This window comes from Streptopelia decaocto (genome assembly GCF_964273445.1).
Source record: "Streptopelia decaocto genome assembly, chromosome: 5".
Classification (NCBI taxonomy): domain Eukaryota; kingdom Metazoa; phylum Chordata; class Aves; order Columbiformes; family Columbidae; genus Streptopelia; species Streptopelia decaocto.
In genome coordinates this window covers 7,276,807-7,289,714 of record NC_138659.1, presented here as the reverse complement: position 1 = coordinate 7,289,714, position 12,908 = coordinate 7,276,807, and the positions used below count along the sequence as shown (strand labels likewise).

General features: G+C 54.3%; 1 protein-coding gene across 1 annotated transcript; it reads right to left on the bottom strand.

Moving 5' to 3' along the window:
- Positions 1–691: 691 nt before the first annotated feature.
- On the bottom strand, positions 692–3,487 carry FAM163A (family with sequence similarity 163 member A; the record flags this gene model as incomplete). Its single annotated transcript, XM_082053371.1, has 4 exons — positions 3,389–3,487; positions 2,834–2,856; positions 2,236–2,350; positions 692–1,084 (listed from the first exon to the last, which is right to left on the bottom strand). The coding sequence occupies exons 3-4, from the start codon at positions 2,326–2,328 to the stop codon at positions 692–694; spliced, it is 486 nt and encodes a 161-aa protein (XP_081909497.1). The 5' UTR covers positions 2,329–2,350; positions 2,834–2,856; positions 3,389–3,487.
- Between the last annotated feature and the right edge of the window lie 9,421 nt (positions 3,488–12,908).

Here is a 12,908-nt window from a genome sequence, read left to right as displayed (position 1 = left end):
AGAGTAGGAGAGGTGGGGGCTCTGGCCGCAGAACCATCAGCCTGTGCCCATTTGCGTGGGTGAGCAGTTTCACGAGCAACTTCTCCTCCCCTCGCCCGTGATCCAAATTCACGTCTCAAACTTCTCCAGCGCGTGCAAAGACTGAAGCGGGTGGGAGCCAGTGTCTTATCTTACACTCGAACACAAAAGCTAACTGCTAGCAGCAACTAACGCAGTGCGAGGGGAGAAGGATGATCCCGATCTTCCCTCCGTGGCTTTCCCATCGCTGAGAAGCGCTACCATTCCCCGCTCAGCGGTGGCAACTGGTCACGCCAGAGGTGGTGGGACAGGCATCTTCTCAGGTGGCTGCATGGGGACACCCAAGACCTCGCTCTGGGCTCGGGGAGTCAGGAGTAATTAAATTAGGTTGTACTGTACATAGCCCTCGTTAGACAAGTCCCGTCAGGAGATAGAGTAGAATAATAATGACACTTATGATGGGTTCAGAGGTGGCCGGTTTGATGTCATTGCCCTTGGAGATCTCTCTTGTCTTCTCGCCCATGCCGGGCGGTCCGGCAGGAGGACCATGCTGGTCTTAGGGTGGGCTTAGGGGGTCCTCTCTGCAGGTCTCCCCCCGCCAAAGACAAGTGAAAAGCCCCTTCCTTGGAGCAGGCGCTGGCTGGCGGACACCCCGTGTGAGTGGCCATGGTGGCTACACCTCCGTGCTGACAGCCCGCGGGTTGGGGAAGCCCTCGCGGAGGAGGCCGTGCCGGCTCACCGGGTAGCCTTGCAGGGTGGCCATGTTGAGGGGTGGCCCCATCTCCTTGTAGCACGCGGGGGTGTAGGTGACCCTCTCCCCGCCATTGCGCACCATGTCGGCAGTTCGGATGTAAAAGGGGGAGGCGTAAGGGGAGCAGGTCGGGCAGTAGGTGTGGGCCCCGTGGTGGTTGAGCTCACTGCGGGGGCTGCCCTGGCCATCCACCACCCGGGAGTTGCAGGCATTGCATGGGCCGAGGTGCGAGTGCGTGGGAAGGTCAGGCTCTTCCTCTTCCTCCTCCTCCTCCTCCTCTTCCTCATCAGAGTCATCTTTCTTGCAGCAGTAGTACTGTGTGGAAGCAAAGGGGTTGGATTAGGGGAAGCGGAGCAGCAGATTCTGCTTCACAGCAAGCACTGCCACATCACTGAATCATCTTGGTTGGAAGAGACCCTCAAGATCTTCAAGTCCAACCGTGAACCCAACCCTAGCACTAACCCATGTCCCTGAGAACCTCACCTATGTGTCTGTTCAACCCCTTCAGGGACGGCAACTCCACCACCACGCTGGCAGCCTGTTCCAATGCCCAACAACCCTTTCCGGGAAACAATTTTTCCTAATACCCAATCTAAACCTCCCCTGGCACAACTTGAGGCCATTTCTTCTCATCCTATCACTTGGTACTTGGGAGGAGAGACCAACCCCCTCCATGTTCCAGGCTCCTTCCAGGCAGTTCAGAGATCAGAAGGTCTCCCCTCAGCTCCTGTTCTCCAGGCTGAACCCCCCAGGTCCCTCTGCCGCTCCCATCACACTTGTGCTCCAGACCTTTTAACAGCTCTGTTCCCTTCTCTCAACTTGCTCCAGCACCTCAGTGTGTCCCTGCTCCCCTCATCCCCCTGCCAGACAGACCCTCCTTCAGCCTCTGGCTGCTCCGCTCCATCAGTACCTGGGTCCTGCAAAGCAGCAGAAGCCAGACAAAACCCAGACCTGAGCATGATGCAGAAGGCAGCTGCTGGGGAACTTGTCATCTCCCCTCCCAGCAAGGTTTGCAAGGGGAAGAAGGTATTTTACTGCGCCAGTTGGAAACTTCTCTAAGTAACGGCTGTGCTTTTCATCACATGTGCACTGCTGCATGGCCCAGACTTCACATTAACTTTTAAAGAGCAGGAGGCTGTAGCTAGCTGTTGTTGAAAGCCTCCTCGTTTAATTTACAGGGGGAAAAAAATAAATGTAACAGTCTCCATCTGGTATTGCAAACCCAGCCAAGCCTACATCGAAATTCACAAGTACTGCAGAGCCTCAAAAAAGCCTTAGGGGAGTCCCCCTGCGCCAGGAGGAGGAAAGGACATAACTCTGCAGCAAGTGGGGGGATAAAGAGGTTTGACTCCCTGTCTGTCACGGGTAAGAAACCCCCTCTGAAACCCTTCCTGCAGCAGTTTGGCCCGAGAAGCATCGATCCTGCCAAGGTCCATGACAAGATAGGGGACGGCCCCGGTGCTCACCTGTAGCCTACAGTAGCAGAGCACGGCAATGATGCACAGTAGGATCACTGTCGCTAGGATTCCCCCAGTGATAACAACAGTTCCCGCTGTCATCCGACCAATTCTCCATCAAACTCTGAAAGGCAAAGCCACAGGGATGCGCGTCACCCCGGGACATGAAAGTCACCTACCACGGCTTTGTCATCACATCACAGACATGATGCCTGCGTCCCAAAATATCGCATTCCCGTTCCTCCCTCCCCAACTGGAAAACTATCACCCAATATCCCTGTCCTTCTCCTAGCGAGAGGACACCTGAAATGCAGCATCACGTTCCCTCGCTGCCTCTGGCTCGGGGTCTTTGGGAAACACCCTCTGGTCCACCCGCAGATCCTCTCCCCTCACTGAGCCAAAAGGGCCCATTTCCACCCTCCTGGCAGAAAATACAGCTTCTGCTTCAAAACACAGAAGCAAACTTGGGTTTCCACCAGGAAAAGTCCAAGGGGAGCCTTTGAACTCTGCAAATCTGGTAGTCTGAGCCCAAAAAACACAGCCCAGCTGCCCACCAATAGGTCTAACATGGGCTTGGCACTGGCCACAGGACCTGGGGGCTACTCACGTTCAGTGACGGAGGCGTTGGACCTGGAAGGAGCAGAAGGAGAGGTTAGCCATGGCCCGTCAGCACCCCTCCCACATGTTTCCCCACTTCCTGAGAATTTGCCTTAATTTGGGACCTGTGGGAAGCCCTGCTTCATGTTCTGCATCCCACAGGGATGGGGCTCAGCTCATCCAGGAGCCTCTGTGGTGCAAAAAGCATTTTGGGTCATGCAGATGATGATGATGATATTATTATTAATCTTATTATTTTCTTTAATTTGGAATTGGGAAAAGAGGTATTTCCCAAGCCTGGATAAATACTCCGCAGGACAAGGTTGTGCCATCAGCAGCCTGTGAATCAGGCAGCTTCGCAGGGCAAAGGCCTGGCTTAGTCAGCACTTGGCCTTTTCCTCTTTAAAATTAATTATGGAGGAGGCGGATGCATCGTCTCACAAGTAGACAATGCTTTATGTGCTGCTGGGAAAGGGGCTCTCCCCTCCATCCCCTCCGGGGCTGGCAGGTCCCAGTGTCCCCGGGCCACATCCCAGTGTCCCCTCACCATCTCATGGGCACCTACCTGGAAAAGGACAATAAGGATGTTGCGGTCACGCTGGCCCCAGGGTGGGCGGCCAGGACAAGCAGCGCTGCATGGCCATGGGGAGGGACTGGAAGCCCTGGGAAGGAGGACAAGGAGAAAACCCACCATCAGCTCTGCCCCCTCTGCCCAAGGGGGCTTCCCAGTGTCCCCATCCTTGCTGATACCTCCTGTGTCCCCACATCAGGGCTAAATAAACTGCTTTTTTACGGGAGACTGGCAGAAAAGGTGTGCTCTACACAGGTAGATAAACCCAAACCGCCAGGATCCCACACCTGAAACCTGCCATTTCAGCAAAAGCAAGAGACTTGCACCCAAGAAGTGGGTGCACCCATCGCCCCCACCCTCTGGCAATATCTGGCACAACCACATTTCATTACCGGCTGCCGCATCCCTCTGCGCCTCGTCCAGCGCAAGGCTAATTGATAGGGCCCAAGTGCCAGCTGGTTGCAGCCAAGGAGATCTAATTACCCCTCGCCACGTGGCCCTAATTGACGGAGGGAGGTGGCAGCTTCCAGACAAGACCTGCCCAACGCTGCCCTGGCCTCTCACTGCCCCACATGCTGGTGAGCACCGTAGGGAGCCCTTCCAGCCCCCCTCAAACCCCCTGCCCTCCTCACTCTGCTGCAGTGATTTGCAGGATCCTGCCTGCCACAAATTGATTTTCAGCTCTTGGAAAGTTCCTGTACGAAGCCAAAAGGTGGGCATGCATTGGATTTCCTCCCCAAGCCGCTCTCACACATGAAACAAAGGAAAAAAAAAAAAAAAACAACTGAGAAATCAATAGGTCCATAACCTAGCTAATATCTCCATCCATCATGGGACCCGACGCAGAGCTAATAATAGAGACCAACACATCCAGCTCCTGCACCTTATTCCCAAACTGCACCCTGAAACATTGCTAAGAGCGAGGGGCACCAGGGATGGTAGGGGAGACACACGTGGGAGCCTTCGATGGAGTTATCACCTCCCCAGGTGCCATCCTTAACAGGGAAAAGCTGCCGGTGGGTGGCTGGAAAAAGCAAACGTCGACCTTTGATGCCCCCCGAGAAAGATGCACCATGAGCCAGGCAGTGATGGATGATGCAGGCAGCTGTTCGCATCCAGAAAACTTCATTTCATGGGAGCTGTGATTTGATTTAGAGCTCAGAGAGCAGCATCCAATTAGCCTGAGGTTTGGAGCGAGCAGGCAGCCTTGGAGAATGACCCCAGGCAGGGAGGGACCAGCCCTGGGGACCCTTTGGTCACGTCCAAGTCCAATTGGCACTGCCTTGAGGATGGCTGGGCTTCCACGTGCCCCATCTCCAGTATCCCCATTTCTGGGGACGCTGGGATCAATGTTTCACCAGCCACGCTCAGGAGCCAGACTCCTGCTTTTGAAAATAGAGAATGTTAAAAAAAAAAAAAAAGGCAAAAATTAAAACGAACCAGAAGAGATGCGCTGCCTTTCCTCATCTCTTCGGAGGTGATGCTTTCAGAGAAAGGGGGTTGCAAGTTGTTTAAATATTTAAATATCCCACACTGAGCAAATGCCTTGGGGCTCACTACTCCTGGGCAGCTCAGGAGAGGGGGCTACAACCCACGGGCAGCTGTGGGGACCGTCTGGCACAGAAACCATTGCTGAATGAAATCACGATTTACCTGAGCGGGGCTGCATTACCCTCCCTGGCCCCCTCTGGCTTTCAGGCAAGCGATTTGAGATGCTAGGCAGAGGTGTCACGCTGTCCCCGATGGGGACGGGAGCGGGTGGTGGGAGGGTCCCCCGGCCGTATCGAACTCCTCCGGGCTGGCGCGCAAAACCGCTTGCTGCAGAGATACATTTTCTTTAATTGATGTCGCCTCGCAGCACAAAGTTACGGCCTGAAAAGTGACTCTGGGAAACGAGCGGCATCGCAGGCTTCTATATTTATTCTCCTTCAATGACGTCCACAGCAGATTTGCAGGGTTTGCAGGTCGATGGGAGGTTTTTGCCAGCCGCCAGCACTCTAAGCCCAGCTGAGAAATTCCCGTCCTTCCTCTCCTGCCCCACCAGCCCCAAGCTCACCCCCCATCCAGCAAGGGTCCAACACTAACACAAGACACAGTAGTGGGTTTTAGGCTCTTTGCTGGGAGCATCATGCCAAACCTCGCCAGCAAGTCCTGCCCCAGCCCGGGCTCTGCTTTCCCCGTTTTGCTCTGCAGCTCATGGGCTAATTCAATGAAATGTCTGCCTGGGAAATTAGCCCCGGCCGCTGTTTTACCAGAATCATCTCCCAGGGCCTAATTGGAAAAAACCAGCATCAGGGGCTGCCTTTTCAAAACAGATTATGGCAGCAAACAACAGGGTGGCTGCGTCCTGCCCTGCATCGTCCTGCCCTGCACCTCAGCCCGGTGGAATTTGGCTGGATTAACCCACAATTGCAAACCGTAGCAAGAGGGGGAGGACGTGAGTAGGACTGTCCCCCCAGCCATGGGGCAGAATGGATGCACAGGGAGGGCTGAGACCCTGCAAATTTATTACATATCAGATATTCTGTGCTGCAACACATAAGGGGACAAGCCAAGCCATGGGGGAACAGAAACAAGGAGATCTGCCCCCAAAATAAGCCAAACCCAAATGAAATTTCACCCAAAGAGCGATGGCAACGTGGGATGCAAGAGGATGCGGGGGGCTGCACGAGCCAACAGCCCCCAGCGCTCCCCACTGTGCTTCTTGCCCAGGTCCCAAACCACTGGGTCACTTCAGAGGCTTTAAACTCTTAATTAAGGGATCCACATGAGCCCCAGAGAGCCAAACCTGCTGCCTGCCCCAGGCACTGCAAACACTGATTTTTGGAGGAGTCAAAAACTGCTGTTTTCCTTTGCCTTTGCGCATGAGTGTGCTTAAGCCCCATCATTTCAGGAGGGGCCAGCCCCTTCTGACTTTTGATATTCTGTTACTAAATACACTGAGGAAAAAGCATCTTTAAGGTATAAAAAAGTGCCCTGCTCCCTCCTGCAGCAATAACACCCCCCAGGAGCAGCACTGGGCTCCGTGGCTGGTTCTGCCCAGGTTATATTCAAGTTTGGACCAGCCTGTGGACAGAAATCACAGCAGCAGTTGGGAAAACTTTGTTTGCAGCCTGCTGCAGAGAACACCAAAAAGGCTTTTTCCCGTTCCCTACACGAGGCTTTTTCGTGCCTTTTTCGTGCTTGGCTCTTTTGGTGCCTCGAGCCGCACGGGGTTCGTCCCAGCAGTTTTGCCAGGGAAACCTCAGCCACCACCGTGCTCCTTGCTCCCGGCCACCGCAAGGACACCCGGGTCACAGAGGTGACACTGTCCCCCAGCTGAGGCTCCAGAGATTTGCAGTCAGTCATCAAAACCAAAAAATCCTGTGCCCTGCCACAAGCCTGCCCTTGGTTTTCCTCCACCATGGCTCAAGGGTACCCCAGTACCTGCACCAGTTCCCAAGGGCTCCCCACCACCTCCTTCCAAGGTAAGGGATGGGAAAGAAGGAATACCGACAGGGTTTTGGAACCTGCTCTTTTCTTGCAAAAGCCTTGTGGAAAAAGCAAGATATTAATTGCAATTAACAAAAAATCAGACCACTTCAAGGGTGGAAGTGGCCAGCCAGACCCTGGCTCCTGGGTGGGTGCAAAGGGCTGCGCTCCTGCTGCTAACACCGTGCTCCTGAAACACCGAGCCCAGCAGATCCGCTTTCCTCACCACCAAACTCTGCCAAAAAACACCTTTTTGCCAACCCAGGTTTGCTCCATTCCATGCTGGGCCTCATCCTACCCTGTGGGAGCCCAAGAGACCTTCCCCAGCGGCGACAACCACCTTTCCAGCCATGCAGGACTGAACATCTCCCTCCGATCTCTGGCCGTGACTGCACCAGGTGCACGAAGCCTCAGCACGTCCTGGGACCGGCCGGCACATCCACAGCCCTGTCCCAGGGAGACCTCCCAGCACTTCACAGATTTTTGAAGGAAGGGCGGCTTTGCAGGCTGGGACGCCTCAGGCGCGGATTAAACCCGTATCTTGTTACCTGGGCATCTCATCTGCCCTTTATTTCCTTAAGCAACTATTCAGATCCTGTCTCGCCTGCCTGCGTGGAATAACTGGAGCCCCGAAATCCCCTGCCGCAGCAGTACCCGGGTATTTCCAGCATACAGCACAAGAAATGGATCCTCATGAGCACAGAAAGGAGCAGGAGAGGCTATTTGTTTCCACCCCAACATCACCCTTAGTGTTTGCACAAACTCATTGCACCAATGTAGGTATCCCATGGCTGATTTAACCCTGTGGTAGAGCACCAACACAACACAGGTATTTCCCCTCATCAGCCAGCATTGCCCAGGAAAAGCTGAGAAAGCACCAGCAAAGCAAACTGGGGCAGCTGGGTTCTCTTTAAAAGCTCTCAGCCTCCAGCTGTTCCACACCAAGGCCTCAGGGAGGAGGAAGATCCAGATGATGGATCAGGATCCTGCAGATCCTGCAGACCCTCCCCAGCAGCATGACAGGACCACCCTCCCTTCAAGGATGCTCTGCTGCTCATTCCCAGTCCCACGAGAGCATTTCTGCAGACCCTCCTTGCTCCTAGATGAAACCTTCACCTCCTCAGCACCCATTTATTTTCACACCAGGAGGTTCTTCCCATCAGGGCAAGGGGATGGAGACCTTGGCTGGGTCTCTCATTCCCCAGGGGCTGCAAACACACCCTGTGGAGCTACAATCTTCTCCCCAGTTTGATTTTCTCGCTGCTCTGCCCCAGGAAGGTGCATGCTCTGCTCTCCAGCAGGGCTAATCCCACCAGGGAACGCAGGGACACCACATGCTTCTTCATCCCAGGCATGAATGGGAAGGGGACGATCAGTCCCAGCAGAGGCATTGTGCAACACAGTCTGGAGTGTCCCTGCAGAGCATCCCCAACAAGAGCCAACTGAGCACAACAGCAAGTTCCTCACTAAAGATTTTTTTTCATTAAGCCATTTTCTCACAAGCTTTGTTTGAAACAGGACCCAGACATCATCTCCTCCAGGCATCACCTTGTTGTCTCCCTTCTTACCCTGGACATGGATGCTGTCTCACCCTTTCTACCTGGTTTCACTCACTCTTGTGAAAATCTTCTGCTTAATTTCCACCCAGATCTGTCCTCGCTGTCCTGTCTCTGTTCTTCTCAGCCTGACATAAGAAACACGACTTGCTACTACACGGAAAGGTTTTGCACAAGCTCTGCTCCTGAAAGGAAAGCCCAGGGGAAAAGCTCTGGCCAAGGCTGGAGCCTCTGTAATCCCATCGGCTTCAGCCCCCCCGGCACAGCACGCTCAGGCAACGCTGTCCGAGTCACGCTGGGGCGGATCTGCCATGCCTCGACGTCACACAATTTATTTGTTTTGCTAACATAAAACATAAAATAAATTATCCTGCTCAAACCCTGGTTTTAATTCGTACCCTCCCACAGCCTGGATAACACTATAGGAGCCAGTGGCTGAGATAGCGACTGCACATTTGAGGGATGTTGCTCCCCAGGGGACGTCCCTCCATGCCCTGCCAGCATCTGCCCTCCCTGCCGCCTGCAAGTGTGCCAGAAAGACAGCCACTGTGGGGGGATTAAATCAGCAAAGACACCATTATGGGTAACTGAGCTGTTTAGCAGTTGGGTGGAGTAAGAGAAGATGAGCCTTGCGTCTGACCAGGAGGAGAAGGGCCACCAGCATCCCTGTCAGCTTATGAGCTCTTCAAATCCCATTTACAGCTAGGAAAACTGGATGGATGTCTGTCACTGATGCACCACACTTTCCCTTTTGTATTTTGGTGCTTGCTTGACATCCATCTCCCTCCAGCTGCAGAGCTGAGGTCTCCCCCAGCTGCCCACCAGACCAGATACAGGTTGAAAAGGACACAGCCATCAGCATCTTTAACAAACCAGGGGCCAAAAACCAGTTCAACTTACATCTCTGCCCACTTCTAGCCATGCAAGCGCTCTTCAGCATCAGGGAGCAGATAATCCTCAGACCACCGCTCCTCTCAAAGAACTTAACGTGAGGACCGGTTATAATTTAATCCCACTCCTGTAGCATCTGCAAACGTAGAGATCTTGGAAAAAGGTTCTTTTTTTCATGGAAAAGGGAGATGGACAGCGCTGTGGTCCAGTCCCAGGGAGGAGGGCATGGGGAAGCGCAGCCTCTTTCTCCACATGATGCAAGACCTGCTGCTCCGACTGTCAGCATCCCCCCGACATGTTCGCTTGGAGTAGAAACAGAGATTTATTTTAATGACTCATTAAAGCCTAATTGCATTCAGGCAGCAATACAGAGAGAGGAGCCTCCCACGTGCGGCAGTACTACAGTCAGGAGGGCTCTCAAAGCCTCCCCGAAAGCGCAAGGCAGACAGACAGACTGTCTCTTTTCGGCGGGACCAGACAGCAGGGACAGGTGCTGGCTCTGGAGCAGTGCGGCATCATGGTCAGGAGCCAAAAAAACAGCCCGGGAAAGCCTGTGTTCTTCTCTTCATTCACCTCTGTCTGCCCAATGCGACGGCTGCCGCTGGCTGCTCATCCCCGAGCTGCCCTGCAGCTTGGATGCCCATCTCCAGACCCTCAGGCCGGGAGCTATTTTGGGGGTGGCCACACATGCTTTTAACTCCCCTGTGCTTTTAAGGACCTTGTAGCAAGAATGGGGAGCTCGGTAGGGTGGGGTTTGTGCAGGAACCACCGCAGATTACCCTGGCAGGGAGCTGGACACGGCACAGGGACAAGCAGCTTCTCTCATCTCAAGAGCACCCTGGGTTGGGGACAACTGAACAGTCACACTAAAAAACAGCCAGTTTGGAGGGGAACCAGCCAAAACTGCACTGCCTGCAGTCCGGGTACCTCCTTGTCACTGATACTACACACAAGGAACTCTGCACTCTGCCTCCTCTGCTTTTTTGGGTGCCCCTGCTGGTTCTGCCCTTCCTGGCAGGACACAGACCCAGTGACAGCCACGTCACCCACAGGGATGGGAGCTTACAGCCACCCTGACCCCCAGGGATCCCCGTCACTGGGACACACACTGGGAAGCCCATCCTGCCCTTCCCACCCACACAGCCAGGGTGGATCAATCTTCGTCAACTTGCAGCTTTCTCCCTCCAGAAAGCTGTCCCACGCAGGCGCGGCAGAGCCGCACGCTCCCCTTCCCACTCCACAGTTCAGATGCCCACAGTACGCACAAAGATCTTGACACTGTGCCATGGGAGGACAGCCCGCTCAGGGACGGGAACCCCATGGGACATGCAGCGGTCCCCAAACACAGCTTCACTTTTTACACCAACAAGAATTCATCCCTCTGGGACTGATCCTGGACCACAGCCCATGGGCTGCGCAGACCCAGGGAAAGATGGAGCTGCTCGTTGTTCTGGGCCAACACAGGGGCACAGCGCCCAATCCCAAGTCTGCTGTTTAGGGTAAATTCAAGTGGAGTCACCCCAAGCTCAGGTCCAAGAGTGACTTTTCCACAAAGCTGTGGGAAAACTGCACCCACGGTTGCTTTACAGGACCACTCACACTCCTCTTACTCACTGCATTCCAGCCGGGATGAGGAGGCACAATGCAACCCAGCACAGACAGGTCAGCTCTGCAGAGCAAACCCCTTTGCTGGGTTTCAGACCAGCTATTTTTATTTTTTTTTTCTAGTTGATTTAGCACACTGTGAGGATACAAACTCATCCATTGCTCAAGACGCTCCACCTCACCCAGCCCGCACTGCCCGGTCAGGGAGCAGCAGGGCTGGCCGGCATGGTCACACACATCATCACACGCGCCCAGCGAGAAGAAAAACCCACCATGAAGTCTCTTAATGTCTCCTGCAAATGAAGTGTGAAATGTGCTTTCAAGAAAACAAGGGTAACGGAGCCTCAATAAATATTTCATCCTGGTGGGAAAGCAGCAATGGGGAAGGTCGGGCAGGCAGAGATGCCGGGAGGGATGGGGGACGGCAGGGATGGAGGCAGATGGGGCTGGGAACAATGGGGATGCCATAGCCTGACCTTATTTCTGCTTGCCCTGCGGGCTACTGGGTTTGAGGCATGACCACAAAAAGCAGGCCCCAGAAAGGGAAGCAGCTCTTGTGTTCCCATTGTGCCCATGGCTAAGGTCCTGCCCCAGCCAGGAGCGGAGCTCCTCCGAAAACCCCATCCTAACACTTCCCAGCAGACAGGCGGCTGCCTGGGTCACCATTGGTCCACGCACCCAAAACGTTCCCATGCAAAATGGCTGGAGGGTGTTCGGTGTCCCTCCGGAGAGGAGGGTTTGCTGAGTGGAAAATCCTCTGCACCTGATTTCCACTCTGTTTGGGGTCTTTTGGGCTGGAGAGGAGTGGGGCTGGGCAGCCTTGCCTAAGCAGGGCTCTGTCCTAAGGCCTGTGGTTAGGCTAAAATCCAGCGCTTTGGAAGGAGGCAGGAGAAGACCGCACATCCCAGTAGAGACAGTGCCAGAATGGAATTGGACTCACCGATTCGATGTTCACCACAAGGTCAGGAACAGCAGCCTATTGCCACCTTTCCCTCTTGGCTTTTCAACAGGTGAAAAAACCCTTCCTAGAAAAAACCTTTTGTCCCCTTCCCTGGCAAAGACCAGGGTAGAGCCCATCAGATTCCATGGGGACAACACTGAATGCCAACCAGCAGCCCCACTACACCCAGTGCCCCAAAACAACGACTCAGACAAGCGAGGGGCAAGGCTGGGGGAGGGAAAAAAATAGCCCCAGTAATACAAGCCTCCATCGGGGTGGAATATTCCACCACACCTTAGAAAATCTCTCTGCCGGAGAGACAATCAATAGCACACAAACAAAATCTAGCTGAAAACACTAAATGTTTCCACATGCCCTTTTGCAGGGAATAAAATCCTCCAGGATAACCTTAGGAGAAAACAAAAGCCAAGCAAATAACTTGAGCGCAGGTCTCCTTTAATTACCGCAGCACGGTGAGAGATAAAACAGAGATCCTTTGGAATAAACAAAAGGATTTGATTTCCTCCACTTCAGGGAAGGCAGTCACCATTTCCACCGAGGGGTTTGGTAGTGAGGCTGGGGATTTGTCGGGCCATCGTGTCCTTGCTGAACAGCAAGGCTTTGGGCTCCCACCGAGGGAGCAAGAGGCTCAGCCCCAGGCTTGGGACTTTCAAAACTTCACCCAGCTGCGAAGAAGTAGGGTTTAGAGACGGGTAAACTCAGTCCTACCCACCTGAGCAGCCAGAAGAGTTAACGGCTACTTAAAAAACCCAGCTCAACACAAAGTCGGACCACGTAACCCTGAGAAAATAAGTCAGGACCTTGCAGGGAACCACAACCCTGGAGCTTCACCTGGACGAGGCTGTGGCGCTGGGGCTCAGCGCAGCCCCGGGATGCGGGGAGCATCCCACCCGGACACCCCAGCCCGCCCTGTACGCAGCACCCCCACCGCCCGGGCTCCTCTTCCCACCACAGCCCCACTATCAAGCGAGAGCCTTCCCCTTGCCCCGACCCGTCTGCAAAGCCCCGGTGCCCGGGGAAAGGGGTGTTG